At 46.5% G+C, this 27,377-nt stretch overlaps 2 protein-coding genes across 8 annotated transcripts in view; one reads left to right on the top strand and one right to left on the bottom strand.

The window, feature by feature from the left end:
* The window catches only part of CXCL14 (C-X-C motif chemokine ligand 14), a 728,461-nt gene that overhangs the window by 269,924 nt on the left and 431,160 nt on the right, over positions 1–27,377 (bottom strand). The gene's annotated exons all lie outside the window — the stretch shown is intronic.
* The window catches only part of SLC25A48 (solute carrier family 25 member 48), a 50,538-nt gene that overhangs the window by 16,307 nt on the left and 6,854 nt on the right, over positions 1–27,377 (top strand). For 4 of the 6 annotated variants that reach the window (XM_050792836.1, XM_050792835.1, XM_050792837.1 and 1 more), the window contains exons 4-6: positions 1,840–2,098; positions 21,913–22,170; positions 24,574–24,731. In XM_050792836.1, coding sequence (XP_050648793.1) covers positions 1,840–2,098; positions 21,913–22,170; positions 24,574–24,731 — 675 coding nt within the window. Of the gene's footprint in view, positions 1–1,839; positions 2,099–21,912; positions 22,171–24,573; positions 25,638–27,377 lie in introns of those variants that run through there. The other 2 variants (XM_050792839.1, XM_050792834.1) reach the window with 2 other exon arrangements.

Genomic DNA, 27,377 nt, shown 5'->3' with positions numbered 1-27,377 from the left:
CTCCGGTTTTGTGTAACCACTATGGAGAAATCCTGAAGAATCTGGAGCCACAGTGTGGAAACTTCCTGCAAAAACAAGGTGGTCACTCAGTTTTTCACAAAGGAACAAGTGACTGGCAAACCGTGTGCTGACAGACCTCCCTTTATCTGGCCTGGCGGCAGTCAGGCACATCTGAGCCCAGACAGCAGAGTTTACCTGTGCCCAGGGTGCTTGAGACCATGTGACCTGAGGTGTTCCTTTTCCAAAGGGAAAACTGAATGATACTTTGTAGAAGATATATCAGACTCCCTTCTTGAGAACTGGCATGTGCTCCAGGAACACTTTCTGAGGCCACTCTTTCTGGAATTTAGAATAAACTTTAAAATTTTGAATGAAATGACCTGATTTAAAGAAACCATCAGGTGGAACCCTGTCGCAGCCCTCTGACTTTTCTCTGAGTCACTGGAAATGTGGCCCCAATGTAGCCACTGTCTCCACCGGACTCCATCCCAACAAATGCCCTGGGGCTCGGAAGCCTCCTGCAAGCACCTAGAGTTTTCCCACAGATGAAGTGTGTCTTGCATCAGGCTGTTGTTGTAACTCCCTTGATCGGCTGCTTTACAACTGGGGCGAGCACTGCAAGCCTAGCACTTGGTGTTCCCGGGTGATGTTGTGGGAGTCCACAGTCCCCTGAAAGTGGCTGTTGATTCTCCTTTTGGCACACATTCCTGACAGTGTCTGCCAGCCTGTGTCCCAGCTCCGGGGTTTTGGTGGGGACTGCGGGCGGTTTCTCTGAGGCATAGCAGCTCATGGCTAAGCCACATCCAAGTTATCTGAAGGATCTTGCGATGGAAGAACAGTATGAAGCAAGGTGTGTTCACATGTGTGTGTGCATACATGTGTGTATATATGCACGTGTGTGTGCATGTGCTGGTGTGTGTGAGGCACCCTGCCTCTGGCAGCCAGGGTACAGTGTGTGCAGCAAGGACTAGTGGGTTTGTGCACAGCCTGGAGTCTGCACAATAGCTTCCCAGTACTTTCTCACATTTGATTTGGCACGCGTGTGCTGCCCTGACTCCTCCAAGGGCCTGTGGAATTTTCCGGTTTTCCTCAGCACATCTGTGGTGTTCATCAAGAATGCCGTGTGGAAGGGACTGAACCCCAGCCTGCAGCACCGCCTCCTCAGCCTCCTGCAGCCTGTGTGTGCGCATCCTGTGTCCTTGTGTAACCCCTTCAGCTACTTCTGTCAGGAGACACCCATGCTGGTGGGCACTCATCTACAGGCTGGCCCAGGCACCCCTCAGGGATCTAGGGAACCCCTGTCTTATACTACAGGCTTAGCAGGCTGCCTATGTTGTAACTGCCTGTCAATTTGTTCCGCACCTCACTTTCCCCAGACTATGAGCTCAGTGAGGGCAGAGGCCGTTTCTTTCTTACGGTTGCTCCCCAGGGCCTGGCCCCTGGCCAGTGCCTGGAGAATGTTTTTACTGTGGTGTATGAGGTGGGGGCGTGTGGTGCTTGGCCAGCCCACTGCTCCTAAGGTCTCCTCAGGTTCCCCCGTGGCCACAGCCTGACTTTTTTCCAGCCCAAGATCACTGCCCCTCCCGGCACATGTGGGTTCCAGGCCAGGACACCACCCATAGGAAACAAAGCGGCTTGCAGAAGCCGGACTGTCATCAGAGCAAGGATGCCTGCCCCTGAGCAGCCCCCGACCCTCTGCCTCCTGTCGCATCAGCACCCTCTTCCCCTCTCTTCGTTGACACCTGGGCAGATGTGTCCAGTGGTGTTCCCTGCCATCCTGCAGGCCCTGCGACGGCAGCCCCGGGTCCTCACGCCTCTTCCTTCTGGGTTTCACTGCAGGTGTTTGGCTTCTTCAAGGGCATGTCCTTCCCCCTTGCCAGCATTGCCGTCTACAACTCCGTGGTGTTTGGGGTCTTCAGTAACACGCAGCGGTTCCTCAGCCAGCACCGCTGCAGGGAGCCCGAGGCCAGTCCTCCACGCACACTGTCGGACCTGCTCCTGGCCAGCATGGTGGCCGGTGTGGTCTCTGTCGGGCTGGGAGGGCCCGTGGACCTCATCAAGATCCGGTTGCAGATGCAGACACAACCGTTTCGGGACGGTAAGAAGCCAGGGGAGCACAGGCTGGTGTCTGGGACCTGTGGCCCTTTCTTGGTTTGTGGGATCTGGGACGTGGTTATTAAAATCCTTTTATTGAGCAAGGCATCTACCTTTTCACCTGGTAGTCCGTAATTACAGGCATACCTCAGAGACAGGGGTTCGGTTCCAGACCACTGCAGTAAAGCAAATCTCACAGTAAAAGTCACATGAACGTTTTGGTTCCCCAGTTCATTTAGTGTACTTCATGTAACACGTAATATCTGAGGTGTGGTGTGAGATGAAGTAGGGATGTACATAACTTTACTGTAGTCTAAGTGTGCAATGGCATTATGTTTTAAATATATATATATTTTTTATATATATATACACCTTAATTTAAAAATACTTTAGTACTAAAAATTATTGACAATTATCTGAGTCTTCAGTGAGTTGTAATCTTTCTGTCGGTGGAGGGTCTTGCCTCGAAGTTGATGGCTGCTGACTGGTCAGGGTTGTTGTTGCTGAAGGTTGGGGTGGGCTGTGGCAATTTCTTAACATAAGACAACAATGAAGTTTGCCACATCCATTGACTTCCTTTCACAAAAGTTATATCTATAGCATGAGATGCTGTTTGATGGCATTTTTCCCACAGTAGAACTTCTTTCAAAATTGGAGTCAATCCTCTCAAACCCTGCCGCTGCTTTATCAGCTAAGTTTATGGAATATTCTAAATCCTTTGTTGTCATTTCAACAACATTCACATTCACAGAATCTTCACCACTAGTAGACTTCATCTCAAGAAAAACTTTCTTTCTCATCCATAAGAAGTAACTCTTCATCTGTTAAATACTATCATGAGATTGCACCATTCAGCCCCATCTTCAGCCTCTACTTCTCATTCTAGTTCTCTTGCTTTTTCCACCACATCTGCAGTTCCTTCCTCCACGGAAGCCTTGAAGCTCTCAAAATTATCTGTGAGGGTTGGGGTCAAATTCTTCCAAACTCCTGTTAACATTGCTATCTTGACCTCCTCCCACGAACCCCAAATGCTCTTAAGAGCATCTAGAATGGTGAATTTTTTCCAGAAGGTTTTTCAATTTACTTGGTTCAAATACATCAGAAAAATCACTATCTATGGCAGCTATAGCCTTAAGAAATATATTTCTTAAGTAATAAGGCTTGGAAGTCAAAATCACTCTTTGATTCACGGACTGCAGAATGGATGCTGTGTTAGCAGGCCTGGAAACAACATTCATCTCCTTATACGTCTCCACCAGAACTCTTAGGTTATCAGATGCATTGTCAATGAGCAGTAATATTTTGAAAGGAATATTCTTTTCTGAGCAGTAGGTCTCAACAGCAGGCCTAAAATACTCAGGAAACCATGCTGTAAACAGATGTGCTGTCATCCAGGCCTTGTTCCTTTTCTAGAACATGGAGAGAAGATTGATTATCATTCTTAAAGGCCCTAGGATTTTCAGAATGGTAAGTGAGCACTGGGTTCAACTTAAAGTCACTAGTTGCATTAGTCCCTAACAAGAGAGTCAGCCTGTCCTTTGAAACTTTGAAGCTAGGCATTGACGTCTCCTTTCTAGCTCTGAAAGTCCTGAAGTCATCTTTTTCCAATAGAAGGGTGTTTTGTCTACATTGAAAACGTGTTGCTGAGTATAGTCACGTTCATCAATTCTCTTAGCTAGATCTTCTGGATAAGTTGCTGCAGCCTCTACATCAGTACTTGTTGCTTTACCTTGCACTTTTATGTTATGGAGATGGCTTCTCTCCTTAAACCTCATGAACCAACCACTGCCAGCTTCAAACTTTTCTTCTGCAGCTTCCTCACCTCTCTTCACCTTCAGAGAATTGAGGAGAGTTAGGCCCTTGATCTGAATTAGGCTTTGGCTTAAGGGAAAGTTGTGACTGATTTGATGTTCTATCCAGACTACTCAAACTTTCTTCATACCAGCAATAAGGATACTTCACTGTCTTATTATTTGTGTGTTCATTGGAGTAGTGCTTTTAATTTTCTTCCAGCATTTTTCCTTTGCATTCACAACCTGGTTAACTCTTGGGCAAAAGAGGCTTAGCTCTTTTGACCTGTCTCAGCTTTCAACATGCCTTCCTCACTAAGTTTAATCAGCTCTAGCTTTTGATTTAACGTGAGACACTATGAGTCTTCCTTTCACTTGAACACTTAGAGGCCATTGTAGGATTACAAATTGGCCTAATTTCAATATTGTTGTGTCTCAGCGAACAGGGCGGCCTGAGGAGAGGGAGAGAGATAGGGAATGGCTGGCTTGTTGGTGGAGCAGTCAGAATAGCGTGATTAAGCTGACTCTCTTATATGGATGCAGCTTGTTTTGCCCCAAAACAAGGACGTTAGTGACATCAAAGATCACAGATCATCATAACAGATATAATGATTACAACAAGGTTGAAAATATTGTGAGAATTATGAAAATGTGACACGGAGATATCAAGTGAGTACATGCTGTTAGAGAAATGGTGCCAATAGCATTGCTGGACTCAAGCTGGCCACAAACCTTCAATTTGTAAAAAATGAAATATCTGTGAAGTGAAATGAAGTGAAGTACAATAAAACAAGGTGTGGTTTTAATACTATTTAATCTGAAGCAGTAACTGTCATTAAGTATTTGTTATGTGCCAGGTACTCGCTAGGACCTTTGCATATGTTCTCCTAATTCATCTTGTAACAATTCTGTGAGGCAGGTGCTGCTATCTCCATTTTACGGATGAGAAAACAGGCTCCCAGAGGTTAAAACAGTTACTCAAGAACACACGATTAGCCACTGGTGAGTGAGAGCCACCAGTGAGAGTGAGGCGTGGGAGGTTTCTGCAGGCAAATATTGCAGTACCCAGTGCAAAATGCTAAGGCCCGTTGTTCAAAAATTATGCCATATTTTATAATGGCAACAGCAAAGCATTAAGCCAAGCATGGTGCTTGGATGAACACACTGGTCTCATCCCCACGAAGCTAGCCCCAGCTGAGTTGGGACTCCTACGCATGTATGTCTCATCCAAAAGCCCAGCGTCCCAACCTCACCTGGCCCACATGCCAGGAAGTGCAGCAGGCAAGGCCTTGCTCCTGACCACCCATCTCCTGCCCTTACCTGCCCTTGCCTGTCCTTCAGCCCTTGCCTTTCCTGTTAGAGTTTCACTTCTTGTTGTGCGATGTAGCCATTTCTGCACCACAAACCTTATCTCTCGTTCCTCCTCACTGGGAAAGAGTTTTCTGCATCTTTCCTGGCAGTGGCTTTCCCAAAGGAGGGTAGAAAGAACAGGAAGGCACTTGCTGTGCGGAGCAGAGAGGGTGCCGGCTCTGGAGGAAGGATAGGCTTGCAGTGGCAGGAGACATATTTCAGTACCTTGAGGTACTGTGATTCTCAGCTCTACCACTCAGTTCCCTGTCTCCTCAGGTTAGATACTGCCCTTCCTGAGCCTCATGCTCCTTTTCTGTGTAATGGAAAGGCTGGGCCCATAGTCCTTTTATGTGTAATGGAAGAACTGGACCCAGAGTCCTTTCCTGTCACCTCAGACATCTGATGGGGCTGACAGTCTCCAGCTTGATCTTGGCCCTTGTGGAGAAGACTCCTTTCCCTGGCAACCTTCTAAGTAGTCCCTGTGTGACCTCTCTGCCCAGGGAGGCTGGGTTTCAGCATGTATCACAGCCAGAGCCCCAGCAGCTCACTCAGGAGCATCCCAGCCTAGCATCCCCTGCCCCAGCCCCGGAGCTGCCCAGGACAGGGTCTGCACATTCTCTAAGCATGGTGCTGCTGCTCCTTGCTGGGGCGCATGGAGGGCCTGAGGCCTGGCTGCCCCAAGGCTGTGTCTCACATGCCCCAAGGCCCATGGCCACTGCAGCACATGGGGAGATGCAGGAAAACAAATGGGGCCATCAGGGAGACACAGGACCGGCAGATCTTCACCTTCATCTTCAGCATATTGAGTCATGTCTTGGAACAATTCAATTTGACCCAAGGGTGGCGCTTCTGAGGAATGTTTGACCTTTGCTGTTCTGTCCCATCCCAGAGGCATAAGCAAAGATGTAGAGGAACGAAGGCTGTCATGAGCAGGCTGAGAACCCAGGCATCCAGGCCCCATGCTGGCTTTTTGCTCTATCCTGACTGCCTCAGAAAAGCTTACCTTAGGGGAAAGGAAATCTCCATACGTCTTAAAACTGTTTGGGGTTCAGGTGTTGGAAAATGCTCAGCAATGAGGCTCTTTGACTGCTGGTAGCAGCCCTGCCTCCTTTACCACCCGGCACCTTGTCCCCGGAAGGGGAGGAAATGGGGCTAGGTTTGCGAGTAACTGTTTGCAAGTATCTGTTGTGGGCCCTCAGACAGCTTGGACACCAAGAGAGGTGTCTCCCAAGAAATACTTTTCTTAAGAAAGTCTGGGACATTTGAAGGTTTCTTGACAACATCTTGTTCTATCCTCTGTCCTGCCCACCTCCACCCCAGCTTTCCCTGTACAGTGTGCTAGAATGGTGTCATACCAGGCCCTGAGTGATAGGGGATCCTGAGGCCAGGCTAGAAGCATTGGGAGACTAGAGGAAGAATGGGAGGCAGTCAAGGGAGTGGCTGAACCCAAGCATGGCCTCCAAACAGGGTGCACAGCTCCTGGCCAGTGTTCGGGAGCTGAGCAGCCACCATTAGCAGCTGCCAATGTGACATGCTCACTGTGTGCCAGACACCATGTAAGGTACTGTCTACCCATCATCTTCTTTAATACCCACCATGACGGCATGAGGCAGATATGATTGCCATCTCTGTTCACTTATCTGCAAGACAATAGTTATGCACCTGCTGGGTGCCAGGTGCAGGGCTATGTGCTGAGAATGCAGTGGTAAACAAAAGACTGCGTCCTGTCTCTGTTACAGTGCCGCATCCAGCTGAGAACCAGAGAGGAACTGGGTCCCTACAAACCGCGATGGTAGGGAAATAGAATGGGCTCTCAGGATGGGGTCAAGGAGGGCTTGGGAGCAGGGTGGGAGAAGGGCTAGGAGGAGAGCCTGGAGGTAGGGCTGTGCACCTGCCCAGGTAGTGCTAAGGGCCACTCAGGCCTGCCTTGTCTAGGCGTGGAAGCCTGGGACATGGCCTCCCTGGGGCCCTCCAGATCTCCGATCTGGGAAGTCGAGATCCTTAAAGGGCCCTGTCTTTTGGGTAAGCCTCTGAGTAGTGAGAACACAGGGACCCTGTCCCTCCACCATAGGAGGTGCTGACATGTCTCAGGATAGGTAAGATTCCCTGAGCCTCCTGTATGGCAATCTGCCCATGGCCTGTGGCCTCAGGTTGTTTATTCGTCTGCGGTGCCAGAAGGAAACCAGTTCTCTTAAATAAACCCCCGAGGCAGCAACAGAAAATGAACATGGGTTTGTTCTGTTCTTCCCTGTGTGCCAGGAGACCTGCCTTTTGGGAGCATGGAGAAGGCTCTTAGTAAAAGGCATGAGAGGTTTCTGTGGGCAAATATTTCTCAACCCTGCAAAGCTTTGAGTCCTTAGAGCCAGGGCTCATGGGCTTAGCACAAAGAGCAAAGACAAAGACAAAGATGGTTCACCGATTGAGTGGAGGGAGAGTAAAAGCCGAGATTGGAGGACCCACCTCTGCTGTGTCCCTACAAGTTTCTGTGATCTGGGCTGAATAAGAATGGTCTTGGCAGTAGTAGCTAAGTAGCCCATGTTTACTGAACCTTAATTGTATGCCAAGCACTATGCTAGGAGCTTGGCATGTGTTTAATATTTACAACAACCCAATTCCTGAAGATTTACTATGGAGAGACTGAGGCACAGAGAGGTTTCATACCCTGAGGTCCCTCCCTTAGTGGGAGGTGGAGGAGGTCTGATTCAGAGCCACTGTTGCCATCTCTGCTTTTGCCCCAGAATTTGTAGAAGCTGAGGTTATGACAATGTTGATAACATTGGGCCACCTGGGCCTTTGCAAAAAATTGTCATGCACACAAATAGCTTCAAACTTTAGGGAGAAGTAGGCTGGGAGCATGTCTCCAAAATGACATTGTCCAAGTAATGGGCACAGCTTGTGGGTTCCAAGGGATGGGTGTGAATTCTGTGGCATTGGGCTGCCCCCTCTGATCTCCCTTGCCCTCAGTTGCTTGGAGGAAAGACTTTGGTGACAGCAGGTGCTGGACAGGATCAACTACTGGGGAAGGGAGGGGAGGCTGACAAAGAGTCGCCAGGCAGTGTTTTCTGCCAGGAATCCCTCCAGAAAATGAGAAGAAATGTGGTTTTCTTTCAGTTGCTCCTCAGAACCCTCTAGGCTAGAGATAGAAAAGTCAGAGACCCATCAGGACAGGGAGCTAACATACATGTAACCTCCTATATTCTCTTGCTGCTAATAAAGACATGCCTGAGACTGGGCAATTCATAAATAAAAGAGGTTTAATTGACTCACAGTTCCACATGGCTGGGGAGGCCTCACAAACATGGCGGAAGGTGAAGGAGGAGCAAAGTCACGTCTTATGTGGCAGCACACAAGAGAGTGTGTGCCAGGGAGCTCCTCTTTATAAAACCATCAGATCTCTTGAGACTTATCCACTATCATGAGAACAGCATGGGAAAGACCCCACCACCATGATTCAATTACTTCCTACCAGATCCCTCCCATGACACATGGGAATTATGTGAACTACAATTCAAGGTGAGATTTGGGTAGAGACACAACCAAATCATATCACCTCCCTCGGCATTGCAGTAAATACAGAGTTTATTTGACACAAGGCCAGCCACACCACATGGGAGACAGAGTTATTCCTCAAATCAATCTCATAGGAGGCTTATAGGTTAGGGCTTTTTCAAAGGCAGTTTGTGGGAAGGGATGGAGATGGCTAGGCAATGGGTGCTTGCTGCTGATTGATTGGCATGCAATCATAGAGGTGCGGGAAATGGTCCTCCTATGCGTGTTGCTGCTTCTGGGTGGGGCCACAGGAGCAGGGTTGGTGGGTCCAGGAGCAGGGCTGGTGAGTTGGTGCCACTGGTGTCAGACATGCAAAAAGCCTGAAAAGATATCTCAAAGGGCTAATCTTGGGTTTCACAATGCTGATTGCTCCTGCAGTGATGTTATTGGCAGGAGTAATTGGGGAAGTTGCATATCTGTGACCTCCAAAGTGATGGCTGGCAATCCTTTATGTCTATACCTTAGCAGAATTCAGGCTCCTCTCCTCCCTCTAGCCTGTTGACCTCTCATTACTTTTAGGGAAGGGCGATTATCATTTAAAGTATAAACTGAATGTCTGGCAAAGTTAGCTCAGCCTAAGCCAAGAAATAATCAAGGCAGCTTGAAGGATAAAGTCAAAAGGGGGGTTGGCTAGATTAGGTTGCCCCCACTGCCATAATTTTCTCACTGATCTAATTTTTGCAAAGGTAGTTTCATAAGTGAGAAGAGGTATCTGGGGAAGTGAATCCTCTCCCATTTTTCTTGAGAACACAGCTCTCCTAACCTATGTTTCATTTTTCCTATTTTGATTGAAACCTGGACACAGAACATATTTTACCTTCTGCCACATTCTGCTATTAGAAAAGCATAGTTCAAGCCTAATGTGACAGCTTCAGTGTCTGAGAGACAGCTGGGAGTAGTGGGGACTGTGGCAAGCTGGGCCCACATCCTGTCCAAGGGAGTGGCCACAACCCCACTTTAATTGAATGTTGCCCTGTGGCCTGATGTGCTTGGATCCTCCGATTTTTAAGAGAAGGCAAAAAGGTAGATTTTTATGTGAGATATTTTGGTTGGAATGATCATGTAATTCAATGAAAAACAAACAGAGCACTATATAACCCAAGGTTGTGTGAATTGCATAGAATGAGGCTGGGGATGGCTGCAGTCCTGTGGTCTGTGCCCTGGGTCAGGCCCAATCCATGTGTTGACTCTGCTCATGTGGGCATTGCTAGGCAGCCTTGGGCAGGGCTTGTGAGACTGATCAGGTTTTGTGGTTCTGCCTCAGGATTGCCAGTCCACTTCCAGGGTGATCCTATGTGATATGAGAGACAGCACTCACATATGGAAGCCAGGTGCCAAGAGGCCTCTGGCTTCTTCGCTTTGGGACATGTGACAGGTGGACTGGAGGCCACATTGAGGTGAGAGCCCAGCTCAGGTGGTTGGGGGACTGGCAAATATACAGCCAGTGTATATTCAGGCAGCCCCTCCTGATTGTCTGTTAGTGGTGATCCATGGTTGAAAATCTACAAGCTACAGAACATTGAAAGTAGAGGTAGAAAGTACCCATTCATGCAATTACAACCACTGGTAACACATTAATGTGTTTATTTTTCCATTCTGTATACATAGATTAAAGATTTTAAGAAGCTGTGATCATGCTATATGGACAATTTCATGTCCTGTTTTTAACTCAGCATTATAACAGAAACATTAACCATGTTATTAAAATAGCATATAAAATTTTTTAAGTAGATGGGCAATATTTAAAATGGATGTGCACTAGTCCATCAAATACACACGCATGCACACACACACAGACACACACACACTGAAAGGGTCTGTGTAGTATGGTAAGAATTAAGCTTCCAGAATTAGATTACCTGCTTCTAATTCTACTTCCACTGAACCCAAAAAAGGTTGGACAACTCACCTAATGTCACCTAGCCTCAGTTAACTCATCTGCAAAGCAGGCATGACAATAATAGCTACTTTATAGCTGGGATGCAATGAAATGTATTATATATGAAGGCCTTAGTACAATGTCTGGCACATAGAAAATGTGAAATAAATGTTAGCTGTTAGTAAATGTATTATTTAACAATCTTTCTACTGGTGAATATTTAGGTTGTTTGCAGTTTTTCCTCTTTTAAAAATAGTGATGTGATCAGCGAATATATTCATAAAGAGTTCTCTTTATTTAGGGTTATTTCCCTAAATGTGTGGGCTCTTTGACTCATGAGTGGGTTAAGGGGTGTGGCCATTTTTAACATTCTTGGTACCTATTATGAAATTGTTATCCAGAAGAGCTTTACCAAATCATATAAGTGGCTGCTTACATTTAAACGGAATTTCCATTTGACGCTGACTGCCATTGCACAATAACCAGTAATTATGCCCTGTGTAAATGCTTCCAAATTAACAGAGGTATTCTCCTGGGGCCTCTGCCACTTGGCATGCAGGGAGACACTGGCCTGTGTTCAGTTGGATGTGCCTGTGACAGTAAGGCACCTGTGAAAAAACCCTTCCTTTTAAAATCACTGCCCTTTGCATGGGCATGAGCCTAACTAGGTGGCCTGTTGAGCCTGAGCTAGAAGTCAGGGCTGTGGCCCTGCAGACCAGTAGTCCCTCTGCTGCCTGAGCTATGTCCTTCCTAGAAGTTCATGGTTAATGACACTCACTCCTCCTCCATCTGGGAGTGTTTAGATCTGTGTTTCTATTAAAAGCCTAATTAATGTGCAGATCACAAAGCCCTCTACATAACAGAGGTCGGAGTTGGGAGGATCAGGGAAGGACCGAACATTAACTCTGTGCTGACTATCCTAGTCATTGCACCAGGCACAACTGGAGGCAAGAGGCTGAGTTTTACACCTGTTTGAATTCACTGTGAATTGTTCATTCACAAGCATTTCCTGAGCCCCTGCTCTGAGGCAGGCACAGCGGGTAAAGAAGCATTGGAAGCCCCGGCCTTCAGGGTGCCCACAGTCTGGTGGGGAGCCAGATGTGTGCTTCAATGAGAAAGGCCTCATGAAAGGCTTTGGAACCCCTAACTCTGGCTTGGTGTATCAGGAAGCCTCCAGAAAGGAGTGGCCATTGATCAGGTCTTTTAGTTCTACGTAGCATTTAGAGATGGAGACATGGGATGGAGAAGTGTTTTAACACTGTGGGAACAACATAGGGGAAGATTCTGTGGCAGGAAAATGTAGGCACATGGTGGGACAAGGGAGCCTTTGGGTAGCACAGACAAGCGATGCACAGATAGTGGGGGTTTTGAAAGATGCCGAGTGAGTTGGGAAGAACTTGGATTTCTTCACCGAGGATGGGCTTAGATTATATTCAGCAGGCAGTAAAGCACTTTGGACACCAGAATGATGCCATCAGAGTTGTGCTGGAGAAGAGGAAACTGGCCTCTGGAAGGGGTGGAAGAGTAGTGGGAATTGTAGAAGTGGGTAGATTGATTTGAAGGCTGCAGCCACAGACCCGGGGCCCTGGGCTTAGAAACAGAGATGGGTGGCAGATCCAGAGGCCCTGATGATATAGAAGCAGCAGGCCGAGCATTAGGCATAAGCAGGAGAGAGGTAAGTGTCAACAATGACTGAAGATCCCGAAGTTGGATGACAATGAGACAAGTGGAACCCCCGACACAGGGAATTAAGTAGCAAATGAAACATGTAAGACAGTTCTTGGCATAGAACAGGTAATCAATCAATGCTTACTGTGGCTGCTGCTGGAGGGGCAGGCTTGAGTGAGACGAGGATGAGTTTGGCCTGGTCTGTGTAGTGTGAGGTGCCTGTGAGACTACACCTGGAAGCATCAGGGCTGCGGGTAGAGGCACAAGTGCAATAGGCATAGAAGTGACAGTTGAGGTTGTGACATTAGATGCAAACACCAAGTGAGCTGCAAATAAGGCAGAGGATGGCAGCAAAAAGAAGACTTACTGAAGGAATTTGGGAAGGAACAGAGAGTTACAGTAACACTAATAACTGCAGTTAAAATTATCGAGCTCGTACCATGTATTGAGCTATACCACATTAATGCCTATTCCATTATCATCACAGCAACCCTATAAAATAGGCCCACTTATCATCTTTATTTTACAGATGAGAAAACCGAGGCTGAATTACATAATTTGTCCATGCTCACATAGCTGTCCCTTGGGGAGGTGGGGAATTACCCCAGGCCATGCAACTCTATGACCCCTAGAAACTGAGTCCTGAGAAATTGGTGTTACTGAAGTAGGAGGAAGGAGCATATGGAGGAGAAATGTGCTAAAGTTGGGGTGATGATGGGGACAAAGACAGAGGGCAATGGAGAAGGAAAAGGCATTCATTTCCAAGTTGGGAGAGAAGAAGAGAGAAAGTAAAAATGCAGAGAGATTCTTGAGGGCAAGTGGGAGGAAGTTGAGGGAATTGATGTCAGAAGACCTGGCTCCATCATACTGAAGATGATCTGGATAGAAAGGAATCAGAGCGTGGCCAGGATTTGAGGTGAAGAAGGTCCTAATTTCTGGACATGCTAAGAGCAGACAAGCTGGGCTGGATGGTAACAGCAGAGAGGGCCAGCTGAGAGGTGGGTCTCAGCAGGTGAGACCAAAAAGCCATCTGAGCACAGGAATCTGCATGGTGACAAAATAAGGCAAAAACATTTCTGCAGTTTCCCTGAGTCCTCAGAGATGCCTGCCTAGGAGGTCATCAGCTGTGGGGCTCTGAGGCCCTGAGTGCATCCATTTGTCTCTTTAGCAACATGGTTTTATTGCTCCTTTGAAGATGTGTGGCAACCAAGGAAAATATTCTTCTCCAGGCAGGTTGACCTTAGGAAGGAACAGCAGATTTTCCAAGACTTTCCCAGTACAGGGTAGGGGTTGTTGATGTTAAAATCCCTGAAGGGACACACAACCCTTGAAGATGAAAGCTTATGCAGAAAGGCAGGAACCCTTGGAGCATGAAAAGAACCCAAAAACCTGAAGACAACCCAGGCCTGTATAGCCTGGGCCTTCTTAAGTAGGCTGTGGGTTGCCAACAGCAAGTGAGAGCTGGAGCAATGGCAGCCCAGGAGTGAAGGGAGGAGGTCTGTGGAGAGGCCAAGCATATAGCCATGCAGTTCCAAAGAAGTCCTTGTTCTGAACGGTTTGACTAGTTAGAACCCTTTGAACAGTTTGTCCTTTTCAAACAGTTGTCCCACATGGTTACCAGACATTAACGGTAGTGCATAATACACCATTGTACAAATTACGTACATTGGTGACACATGTTTGTTTAAAGCAATTGACAACAGCAAGTATTGTCCTGGTTTCTGGACTTAACACCAGTATTGGTCATTCTTGGCCCCATGTGGGCAACAGTGATCTCCCTCAGTAGACTTGGCTGCAGGCCACAGCTGCCTGAAGTTGGCAGGTCCAGCACTTCCAGAATCCAGAGTCATATAAGGACAGGGTGATAAAAATAGGAATAAGAACTATTTGCCTTAAGTAAGGGACATTTGCATGGCATGCATTTCAGTAAAGTACATTTGTCAACATTCCCTTTTCACGTTCATAAAAGCCAAATAAGTTGGACAGGCCACTTATTCTCCCCCTTTCACAGATGATGAGGAAACTGAGACCCAGTGAGATTGAATCTCCTGCATGGGGTTGTACATTAAATAGCAACTGAACAGGAATGCAAATCCAGGGCTCTTTCTATGAAAGCATCTGCCTATCTTGGGCCTCTCAGGTCATGAGGAAACTGCTGGACTCTTAGCAACTGGAACTAGGTAGGAGCTTCCCAGCTGGTAATATCCTGGGAAGTGATCTGAGGGGTCCACCAGCCTGCTCAAGCTCAAACCCAAACTGAGGATGTTACAGCCAGTCTGTCTGCTGGAGGATGTACAGCCACGTTACTGGATGCTTCCATCACATCTAAGCAGTGCTGTAGGTGGGACCCTGATTTTGGAATTTCCTTTAATATCTAAAGCCTCTGACCCAAGGATCAGTCAGGGCCAGCCTTTTGATGAATGCCAAGGGTGTGAGTCTTGGGAGTGCTGAGACCTGCCTAAGTCAGGTGCTCCATTGTCCATGGAGTAGATGCTGAGATATTTATGGAACTCGGGCCACAGTGTATGATTCCTGTCAACAGGAAACTCACCGCCACACTAAGGGCAAAACAACATGCTCAGAAAACAGTAGCAACAGAGGCAAGCCATACTAGGGGGCACAGCCTCCGACATGGGCTGTGGGCCCCTTTTTCTAAGAGCGCCTTGTTAATATGGAAAATGTGGTCCAACCCACCAAACAGCAGCTGTACTTTTAAGTGTTAGTGGACTAAGAAAACAAATATGTCAAGAAGCTGCTATGGATGACTAGTATGTTTAAGTAAAATGTTATTGTGTTACCTGTGATAGCTCCTACACATATGAGAAAAATGGGCACATATGAATGTGTGAGACATTGTAGGAATTCTGTCAATGCATAATGCTCACGGATTCTGGGGTGCCTTGAAATGACTCCCACTGGCTGAGCCTTACTGGACATAGAACCCTTGTGAAAACCCGCACATCCCTGACTAGTGACCCACAGGTCCTCATTTGTGGATGGCTGATTTGTCAAGGATTTTCTGTAGAAAGTGGCCTGTTGAGAAATTGCATTGTGTTCCCGTCCCACCACCCACATACCCACACAGCAGAGGAGGCAGGGAGCACTTTCTCTTCCAGAGAGTGGCCAGGCCTTTGTGCTCCTGAGGGCCGGCCCTGCTCCCCTCAGTGGCCAGCCATTGTGTTTCTGCTGGCCTTACTGTTTCCAAGGTCATGGCCCATTGAAGACATTGAATCGCATTGACTGAGAAAGGAAAATAAATGGAACATCTTTGTGTTTGTGTCTGAGGAAGGCACAGTGGCTTTCTGTGGCTGGGTCCCTGGGTTCTGGAAGAGGGGCAACAGTGGTAGATCTGGTGTCCCCAGTCTGTGTCCAGCCCAGCTCAGCCCTTCTGAAGTTGGATGTGCCCTAAGAGATGGCTGCGTTGGTACCTGTTAGGATTGGCGCAACCTGGACCTACAACCCGCACCCCCCAAAATAAAACTCCCTGTCGAAGCATCTACCTTCTAAGGGACCTCCCAGGCTAAACAGGAGGCCAGCAGTGAGGCACTAGCACTTCACAGAGACCTGCAGAGCCAGATAGCCATGGCCTGTAGGTTTAGGTGTGCTGGCCGGGTCTGAGTTGGACAAGGCAGGAGGCCTGGGCCCTCCTCCACGTCCTAGGACAGCAGGTTGCTATTTTCATTGACTTTGAACATCTTGCTAGTCTTGGTTACATAGGTGCAGGGGGCCTGAGATGGCCCTAATTGAAGTTGGGAAAACGAAGGAAATCACAGGCATCCTGAGTTTTTGAGGTATATAATCCGTATCTATCCTAATAAAAGGTAGTATGCCCTTGATCTAGAGAGGCAGCAGTTTTTGAGGTACATAATCCATATCTATCCTAATAAAACGTAGTATCCCTTGATCTAGAGAGGCAGCAAAGGTTGGTCTCAAATGCAAAGCACTCATGATTTTAAAAAGATCAAAATTTGATTAATGTTTTTATCCTCATTACAGAATAAAAAATTCTAATTAGAGAAATTAAGTACACTTCACTTGAGAAGGAAATATACCTAATGCCAATCCTTTCACATATACGTGTACGCCCTGAAGGTTTAGGAACAATGGACTGGGAGTTGGCAGTTCCCTGTAAGCTGTGTCCTGATCCGGCACCTCGTAGTCTTCCTCAGGTTCCTTGGACAAAGGACATGCAAGTTCACAGATCTCAGTTGTGCATATTTCCAAGACTGGCTTTCCAGTAACTTTCCAAATCAGCTTTTAAGAGTCATCAAAATTGGATTTTCACAAACTAAAATTGGTCCCATGGTATCAGAGTACCAAGAACTCTGATTCAGTGTTTTCCTGAGGCTGTCTGCCAAGTGTCCTGGCATCCCCCTGACTCTGCCACCCCCACAAGCCAGAGAGCACTTAGCACCACATGGGCCACTGGTGGAGATTTCTGCTGTTTTCCAGAAGAAGGCTCTTCTGTTTATTCCCTGTTTAGCAGCAGGGCTATCTTACACTGGTCATAGTTTTCTATGGCTCCTACTCTTGCCGTTGAATTGAAAATCAGTGTAAGTGATAAGTGCATCATCATGTTAGGTTTGTCTGACTTTGGGCCTCACAAATGGTGGTGGTGTGATGCATTTTTATCTCAGGTATATCTATGCATAGAATTATAATAACTACCTTTGATGACATTCTGCTCTGGTGGACCCAATATGAATCATGCATACCACTATTGTTAGTGCCAGTGCTGATAGACTTGTAAGTTATAACCAGTGCCCCAGAGCAAGGTTGCTTCTCAATGAATGACACCTCATGATATCACAGAGTTCTTTTACCTTGAAAATCAGGGGAGGATAGGTAGCCTGTGGAATCACTGCTCTCCCTAACTGGACTGTAAACAAAACAGTTTATTTCAAATATAAGAAGTCACTTCCACTGTAGAGTGTGATGACATAGGTGAATGCAATTGTAAAAACTTATTAGTCGTGCACTTGAGAGCTTTACCTTTTATTGAATAAAAAGTATACCTCAAAAAAAAAAAAAAAACCTGATAAAAACAAGAATAAGAGGCCAGAGGAGGAGAACAGGGGCTTTTGAGAATGAGACTTAAGAATAGGGAGGAGGTCTAGCCAAGAATGCATGGCCACAATGTAGTAAGGAGATGTCAGACAAACTCCAAATCAGGAAAGCTCTATTAACAAGCAGAGGGGTCATGTACTCTTAAAAAAAGTCAGTGTCACAAGAAACAAAGAAAGGCTATGGAAATGTTCCAGATTGAAGCACTGCATCCTGTCCTGGAGGGGAAAATGCTATAAAGAGCACCATGAAGATTAAATGACAATTTGATTATAGATGGTAGATTAAAGTACTGTCAATGTAGCTATATGAAACTGATAATTATGCTATAGTTATGTAAGACAATATCTCCATTCTTAGGAAATATGTTTCAACATATTTAGGGGTAAAGACCCATCAAGTATGTAACTCACCCAGAAATAGTTTAGAAAATAGTTATGTATGAATGTGTAAAAATACATCTATATGTACACACACACACATACACACACACACACACACACACTCCCTATTGCTTACCTTGGGAAGAAAAGAAGAAAAAGGATAGGTTTGGGTCTTGTTGCCAAAGTCAGTTCAAGGTTTGATAGGTGTTTTTCCAACATCTGTACCTCCACGCAAACACGTTGTTATCAGAATCCCCTCTTTCAATCAATGATTCCTGAAAGCCACATCATACCCATAGCTGATTCATGAAAACCTTGACTCCTGGTCAGGTCACTGTTACCTGGAAATGAATGGGGCTTAGGCAAAGTTTAGACACTGGGACAATTACATTGATTCAGTTGAATTGAATGCACACGAGTGAGAAGGGAGGGAAGTGAAGAGAGTGGGAGAGAGAACTCACAAAAAATAAGCAAATGAGCAAAAAGGTTGGCAATGGATAAATCTGGGTAAATGGTATGTATGGGCATTCTTTTTTTTTTTTTTTTTTTTTTTTTTTTGAGACGGAGTCTCACGCTGTTGCCCAGGCTGGAGTGCAGTGGCGCGATCTCGGCTCACTGCAAGCTCCGCCTCCTGGGTTCACGCCATTCTCCTGCCTCAGCCTCCTGAGTAGCTAGGACTACAGGCGCCCGCCACCGCGCCCGGCTAATTTTTTGTATTTTTAGTAGAGACGGGGTTTCACTGTGGTCTCGATCTCCTGACCTTGTGATCCGCCCGCCTCGGCCTCCCAAAGTGCTGGGATTACAGGCTTGAGCCACCGCGCCCGGCATGTATGGGCATTCTTTATACTGTTTTGCTTTTTATTCTTCTTTTGCAAATTTGAAATTATTTCCAAATAAAAAGTTTTTTCAAAAAAAATTGGGAATGAAGGTGCTAGAAAGAATTCCAAGAGCTTCACAGTATAAACTTGGGTCAGTTTGGAGTTGTGTCAGTATCCTGGTGATGGGAGTCACCGTGATAATTATACCGCACTAACAGCCATAAATGGGTAATTCCAAAGCAATAAAAGCTAGATTGGTTATGTGGCAAACCTGGGAGAATGAGAGAGAATTTCCTTATTGCTTACTCTGCAGAGAAAAGGAAAACAGTACAGGAATTTTGTTGACAAGGCCAGTTGGAGGTTTGATGAGTGTTTTCCCAACATCTGTACTTTCAAACAAGCAGATTGTTATCAAGATCCTCTCCTTCAATCAGTAACTCCTGAAAGCCACTATTTACCCATAGTTGCTTCATGAAAACCTTGACTTCTGGGTCAAGTCAGTGTTACCTGGAGACGAAAGCAGTTCAGGCAAAGTTTATACGTTGGGACAATGACATCTATTCTGTCTAATGGCAAAATTTCCTCAGATGAACCAGGCAGTAACACCGTGGATTTGGAAGAGGAAGGCATGCCTAGTGATCTCTCAGTGGGCTTTCAAAGGCCATCATGTCTGATCTTGCTCAGAGGGGCCTTGTGCCCCCAACGGTGGCTACCACCCCGGCTCACCTCCTGTGGGATCCACTGTGGAAGAAGTTGGCTCCTGCCCACACTGAAGTTGGCCTAATGGTTATGGCAGGGATTCACTCCCTTCCCCACTCGCAGATGGAAAATACAGCATGGGTTTGTTCAAGCACACTTCCCAGGCACACAGAAGCCTCCCCCTCAACCTCACCTGCTTCTGGGATGAGTTAAAGTACAGATTGCACTTTATTCTCCAGTCTCCAGACTGTGGAGTCATGAAGCTGAATGCTCCTAACATTTCTGCTGGTAAAGATGGACTGTTTGGGGGACTTGGACATTGACCTATATGATGAAAGCTGTCTGCCTGTTTACCAGCATGTGTAAAACCAAACTGAAACACTGTACAGAGAATTAAACTCAGGTGGCAAAATAGGCTTGTGGTCACAGACAAACTTTATTCTATTTCTTTCCTGGTCATGTCACATTATGTTATTTCCTGGAGAAGGGAAAGTTAAGAACAAGAGCCTACTTTATCTGCACTGGGTCTGGAAGGTCTGTCTGGTCATGAATCAAAGCCTCATAGCAGAGAAGGATCCATAGCAGAGAAGACAAGCATCAGAGCAGGAGATGGGTAGCAAATGAGAGAGAGGCAGAGTCTCTGCTGGCTATGTGCACGCCTAGAAGAACCTGGAGACAACCCCTGAGCTGCCAGCATAGACTACTGAGGTTAGACAAGAAGATAGAAGCCCTGGGTCCCAGGACTTTGGGGTCCAAGAGCCCCAGTTCTGCCCTACAACTGTTTAGGGCACAGCGTGGCCAGGGCTGGAGTAAGTCACTGAGAATATACCCAGCTCTCCAACCTGTGGGTCCTGCCACCAATTCATGTCAGCAACTTTGGTCTCAGTTGATAGCTCATTAAGCCCCTACAATGTTCAAATCACCATGCTGGACACTGTACATGTATTACTTTATGTGCACTCATGACAACCTCTCCCTCTTTTAACGTAAGGAAATGGGCTGAAAATGCTGACTTGCCAAGGTAAATTTCGAATTATTTCCAAATAATTTTTTAAAAATTATTGATTTTATTTTTATAAAATTATAAATATTAAATTATAGATTTTAAATTTTATATATAATTTATAAATTATTTTCTTTTTTATTGTGCTTAACTTTTATTTTCTTTTTTTTAATGATACTTTAAGTTCTAGGGTACATGTGCACAACGTGCAGGTTTGTTACATGTGTATACATGTGCCATGTTGGTGTGCTGCACTCATTAACTCATCATTTACATTAGGTATATCTCCTAATGCTATCCCTCCCTCCTCTCCCCATACCATGACAGTCCCTGGTGTGTGATGTTCCCCTTCCTGTATCCAAGTGTTCTCATTGTTCAATTCCCACCTGTGAGTGAGAACATGCAATGTTTGGTTTTTTGCCCTTGCGATAGTTTGCTGAGAATGATGGTTTCCAGCTTCATCTGTGTCCCTACAAAGGACAAGAACTCATCCTTTTTTATGGCTGCATAGTATTCCATGGTGTATATGTGCCACATTTTGTTAATCCAGTCAGTCTATCACTGATGGACATTTGGATTTGTTCCAAGTCTTTGCTATTGTGACTAGTGCCGCAGTAAACATACGTGTGCATGTGTCTTTATAGCAGCATGATTTATAATCCTTTGGGTATATACCCAGTAATGGGATGGCTGGGCCAAATAGTATTTCTAGTTCTAGATCCCTGAGGAATCGCCACACTGTCTTCCACAATGGTTGAACTAGTTTACAGTCCCACCAACAGTGTAAAAGTTCCTATTCCTCCACATCCTCTCCAGCACCTGTTGTTTCCTGACTTTTTAATGATCGCCATTCTAACTGGTGTGAGATGGTATCTCACTGTGGTTTTGATTTGCATTTCTCTGATGGCGAGTGATGATGAGCATTTTTTCATGTGTCTGTTGGCTGCATAAATGTCTTCTTTTGAGAAGTGTCTGTTCATATCCTTAGCCTACTTTTTGATGAGATTGTTTGTTTTTTCTTGTAAATTTGAGTTCTTTGTAGATATTTTTATAAAATTATAGATTTTAAATTTTATGTATAATTTATAAATTATTTTCAATAAGCAGTAGAGCTAGGATTTGCAGCCAGGACAGTCTGGCTCCAAATCTCATATACATTTTGCCCCGCCACACTGTGCATAAGTGTGTACACAGACACATACACACATACACACACACACACGCATGCACGCGCGCGCGCGCACACACACACACACACACACACACACAGCATGTTGGATTTTCTAGCTTCAAAAAAGAGCTTAGTGTGGCTTGTCATAATTGATTCTAGACATTCTGAAGTCACATCTGCTTCGAAAGAAGTAGTGGTATTGACCTAAAGTAACTGGTGTTCTATCATGTGGCTGAGATTATCCCCAGTCTGGCTGTGTATATTGGCAGGGGCTCTTGTTGGGACCTCAGTATCCTGGTTTGAGCTGCCAAGGTCAGATTTGGTAAAAGTTGATGGGCTACATGAGAGGGAACTGTCAAAGGGCTGGGCTGGCTCCAGTGTCAGGGAATGTCCAGTCTATTACGCCCTGGGTCACTTGCCACCTTCTCTCCCCTGTCTTTGCAGCCAACCTCGGTTTGAAGTCCAAGGCAGTGGCTCCTGTGGAGCAGCCAGCATACCAGGGGCCCGTGCACTGCATTACAACCATTGTGAGGAATGAGGGCCTGGCAGGGCTGTACCGGGGGGCCAGTGCCATGCTGCTGAGGGATGTCCCAGGCTATTGCCTCTACTTCATCCCCTACGTGTTCCTGAGTGAATGGATCACACCTGAGGCCTGCACAGGCCCCAGCCCCTGTGCCGTGTGGCTGGCGGGTGGCATGGCAGGTAAGAGCAGCAGCAGCTGGAGCCGTACCCCTGTGCAGGCCATGGCAGTGGTACAGCTGGGGAACTGCCATGCCCTTCTCAGCCCAGGGGGAGGGCAGGACACATTTAGGTACTCACCCAATAATTATTTGTTAGGTACCTACTGTGTCCCTGGTCCTCTCCCACCTCAGCCTCATCCCTTTTCCTATGCAGCTATGAGAATGGCAGTTCCCATTTGAACCCATTTGACTTTAAGGCAATGGATATATTTTGAACACATACTCTGTGTCAGGCATTGCTAAGCTTTGGAAAGGAAATCCATGATCATGGTTCAGCTTATTAAATGCAACCTTTGTGATGTAAGGATGCCATTAGTTCTACAAGGCAGGAATCAGTCTCCCCATTTCACAGATGAGAAAACTCAGGTCCAGAAATGTTAAGTAGCCAATCCCAGGTCACACAGCTGGTGCTGACAGTATAGCAGGGACTCTGCAGCCAGAAAGATTTAAGTTCAAATCCACACTTCATCATTTTGTGACCATGGCCTGGCTGCTTAACCTCCCTGCTCAGAATCCTGCACCACATCCCTCTTTCATTTAAGGTAAAAGTTGACATCCTTGCAATGGTTTTCCAGGCTCTCAGTGATCTAGCTCCCTGTTCCCCACCCACCTCACTTCTACTCCTCTCCCCTTCCTCACTTTCTCCAGTCACAGTCGTCTCTGCTGCAACTTGACCATGCCTGGCCCTTCCCCGACCACAAGGCCTTTGTACCTGCTACTCACACCTCCTGAATTTAACAATGTGGAGGCCACTGGGGATTTTGGTAAAGGCCATTTGATGGAGAGAAGGGTGTAAAAACCTGATGGAGTGGGCTCAAGAAAGAATGGGATGAAGGATATTGGTGCACCCAAGTATACACAACTCTTCTGAGGGTTCTGCTATGCTGTAATGAGGAACAGAGAAACAGAGCCATAGCCAGAAGGGTTATGGAAGTCAAGAGAGGATGCTTTTTAAGAAGGCTGGCATCATGGCATGTTTGATGTGATGGGAAAGATCTAACAGAAAGAAGAAAATCATGAATCCTCCTCCTCCTCCCTCTCCTCCTCCTCCCTCTCCTCCTCCTCCCTCTCCTCCTCCTTCTCTACCCCCTCCTCCTACTTCTCTTTCCCCCTCCCCCTCTCCTCCTCCTCCTCCTCCCTCTCTTTCTCCTCCTCATCATCACAATTTGCCATGCTGTCAGCTCATAGCGAACACATAATGAAACTGATGTCTTAGCCACCTAACTACAGTTTCACCTTCTGGCCTCCAGGTGCCCGTGCTCATGCCCAGCTACTAGTAAGAGCTCAGTCAGTACCGACTGGCAGAGAAGACTGCAAGGCCCCATCTGCTCTCACTTCTGCAGAGAGCAGGTGTGAATGGCCTGGCAGGCAAATCCCGTTTTGTGATGCCCTTTCCCATGGGCGGAGGGACAAGGGAGTGCACCAGGGCAGTACCTGGGGAAGTGGTCCCATTGTCCAGGCAGAAGGCACAGGTTTAGAGAGGCTTTTGGAGGACCAAGGGCAGGAGGCTGAGGGGACCAGAGGCCAGGATAGGCCAAGGGCCAAGGGCAGTCTAAGGTCTCCTTTGGGAGCTACTGGGCAGCAATTACAAAACCATGCAAACCAGTTGCCCTGGACTTTAACATCAATTTGTTTTTCTCTCCTCATCTAGGAATATACGAATTTCTGTGTTTATATAATAACGTGGCATTGTTTTCCTAGAATTCCTTACCTGAGCATATCCCATGAGGATGACCTGGTGGCACGTGATCCCAAGGCTTCTATTCCACATACTTGAAAAAGAAAAGAGATTTTTCAAAAAGCTGTCCCTGCTGTGTTTTTGCAACCCCCAGGCTGGCCCTTCCTTGGTGAGCAGCCTGTCTGCATGTGTTTGTTTAGCTTCTCTGGGTTCAGAGTAAATCCTGCCCTCAGCGAGCTGCAAACCTTCAGCCTCATGCCTCACCCTGGGCTCCCTTCTGGTGCCCCGGGAAGGTGCTGCCAAGTACCTGTGGAGCCTGTTACTCTTTCTCCAATAAAAACTGCTAATAAAGACAGCCATGTCTCGAGCACTGGCTGTGGACTGGCACTGTGCTCAGTGCTTCACGTTCATCAATTCATTTGGCCCTCAAAACAGCCCCACAACGATAGGTACTGCCACCCCATTTTATAGACGAGAAGCCCGAGGCTTAGAGAAGGGAGGAAACTTTTGCCAAGTCTCACAGCAAGTGGCAAGCGAGAATCAGAAACAAACTTTGCGGGTTCTACTCCTGAGCTCTGTCCCTTCTCCCGGTTTAATGAATCTCTAAATGGTAGAAATCCGCAAGGAGCCAGGCCCCTCCAGATCCTAAGGAGCCAGCCCCTGACACCTGTTTCTTTCTCTTTGCAGGAGCAATTTCTTGGGGGACAGCGACTCCTATGGATGTTGTGAAAAGTCGACTCCAAGCTGATGGAGTTTATTTAAACAAATATAAAGGTGTCCTGGATTGTATCTCCCAGAGTTACCAGAAGGAAGGTCTTAAAGTAAGCCCACAGCAGGCCTGCGGGGTCAGTGTCAGTTCCTGGAAGGTGATTCACACATTTAGGGGGATGTGGGACTACAGAGAAGGGAATCAGGAGATCAGGCAGCTGCCGGTGCCACAAGCGGGTGCTTTGTCAAGCACTTCACCTAGGTGGTCTTTTCACATGGCCAGTGGAGGAGGTAGATATGTGACCTACCTGACAGAGGTTCAGAGAGGGCTGGTAATCTGCTTGCAGCCACACAGCTGGTCCATGGTGGCGCCTAGGCCTGGTCTACGTCTGTCTGTCACCACAGTTTGCCTTCTCATCAAGATAGGTTGGGCAGTCCTTCCTCACTCATGGCTCAGTGCCTTCCCCACCCCTCCTCCTGGTGGGAATTGCCAGAGCCGCCTTGCCTCCTTCCTATCCTCAGTCAGCTCATCTCACCAGCTCCAGGCCCTGTGAACTGTCTTCTGCTCTCCCACCTAAGCCCTGACCCCAGACCTCTGATCTCGGCTAAGGAGGCAGCCTCCGACCCATTTCCATTGGCTGTGTCTCCTCCGTTCTTCCTACAGCTCAAGAGCTTAACCTAACACACACCCCTTCCTACCACCTGAAAAGGTGCTGCCCCAGGATAGACCAGACTTCCATGTCCAGTGTCCAAGGTTATAAACAGATTCATCACCCTCCGGAGAAACCATCCTGCTGGCTCTTTCTTGCACGGGCTCCTTGCTTTCTTGGTGTGGCTCTTAGAGTCAGCAGATGTGGGTTCAAAGTCAGATGTAGCTACTGTGAGCTGGCAGGATCCAAGCAAGCAGCTTCATGTCTCAGGGCCTCAGTTTCTTCTAGAATGATCATCCCTTCCATGAAGGGTGGGGCATTTGTGGGTTAATACAAAAAGCACTCCATTCAATATGTAACCCATAGGGAAGAGTTAACCCTTTCTCATTTGCATTAGTATGATCAGTATTGATTTTATTAGCACCAGTGTTACCCCAGAGCTCTGGGTCCTTTCTCACATGGCTGCCCCACCCCAGGCCCTGCCAGATGAGTCTACCCATCCTTCCAGGCCCAGTGCAGTCCACCAGCCTCCCCAGGATCCATGTCCTTGGCTTGCTTCTCCTGTACCTTTCTCAAGGCGCTTCTCACACACCACTATGGGTGACAGCTATTTCTATACCTGCCCCTCCTCTGCCTCTTACAGCAAGTTTTCCAAGGTCCTGTTTTGCTCTCTCCCCCAACTTGGGAAAGACGCAGAGTTGGGATGACCCAGTGTTGTGGTAAATAACTAACATGCCACATGAGAGGGGCAAGATCCAAAAGCTAGATCAAAGGGCCACATCTAAAGGACAGACCTACCAGAAGTCACTGTAAAGTCCAGCCCTTAGTATTCAATCATGGATCAATCATCTGTGTAAAGGATGGGGCAATCTGATTTGATGAAGGCTCCTAAGGAAAAATGCCTGAGTGCTTTAGTTTTCAAATGCTTAGAGCAACTAGTATGTGGTAGGCACAGTTCTAGGAGCTGGGGACAGAGCAGTAAACTAAAGAGAAAAAGCCCATGCTCTGATCAGCTAATGTGCAGTGAGCCAACAGTGAGACCTGTCCCAAGGTTGCATTAATAGAAGTATAGTGGGTAGAATACAGGAGGTGGAGGCCTCTGCCCTGAACAGATTACAGCTGAAATGATGCATCCACCTTTGGTCACTGCCCATTAAGCAAGACCCTAGTGGTGCCCTGGGAATGAAGAGCAGGATATCATAGTGTGTGAGGAAAGGCTGGACCCTGGTTAGTATAAGAAGATGTGATAAGGAGGGAACTTGAGTTCTATCTTTATGTTTTAAGGATGGATAAACTCAGAGCTTTACTACTCTCATTATTTTAAATTCCTTTTTAAAAATTTTAACAAGAGCTGCTCTGACAGAAGGGTGAAGCCCAGCCCTGGTGCGGCCTCAATTATCTTTTGTATCTTTTCTTCTTCTTCTTCTTTTTTTTTTTTTTAGTAGAAGTACAGTTTGTGATTCAGCCAATGAGTACAGAAGGATATAAAAGTGTTTCAAATGGATGATTCATTTTTATCTGAGATGTTTTTGTCTACTTCCCCAAATATTAATGTGTCATAATTTATAAAAAGTCTGTAGAGGCAAAATATATTGCTGATATTATTTCCTGCAAAAATTACTGTGCTCTTTAAAAAATGAAGTCCTGGAAGTCAGCTAAGTTCAGATGATTGGTTTCTTAATTTTGATAGCATTTGGTCCTCACTGTTGGTTCAGAGACAGGTTTTAAGTCAAGATAACAATACTCAGCTTGAGTAACCACTGCGTGATCAGATGGTTCAAGGTTAATTGTTTAAAATTTGTATCAATTGGTCAAAAATTGGTAATGCATGAACATAGGAAGCTTCCAAAACTACCTGAGGATATACTGTGTCAATGCCCTGCCTGTGGTCCCTGTCCTCACTCAAAGGCAATTACCATAAAGTTTCTTGTGATACATTTCAAAAACATTTACAGTGTATATAAGAATATATGTGTATGTACCTATCTATGTATGCTTGTATATGTGACTGTTTACTTATGAACATAAATAGTAACATCAACAAAAACAACGACACCCTCTAGAACAATCAGGTTGTCTCAAAGGCAGTTTTCTGGCAGCGGCAGGAGGAGGAGGTAGAGAGGATTCCCCGGT

This window comes from Macaca thibetana, chromosome 6 (assembly GCF_024542745.1).
Source record: "Macaca thibetana thibetana isolate TM-01 chromosome 6, ASM2454274v1, whole genome shotgun sequence".
Lineage (NCBI taxonomy): Eukaryota > Metazoa > Chordata > Mammalia > Primates > Cercopithecidae > Macaca > Macaca thibetana.
This window is presented reverse-complemented; position numbering and strand designations above follow the sequence as displayed.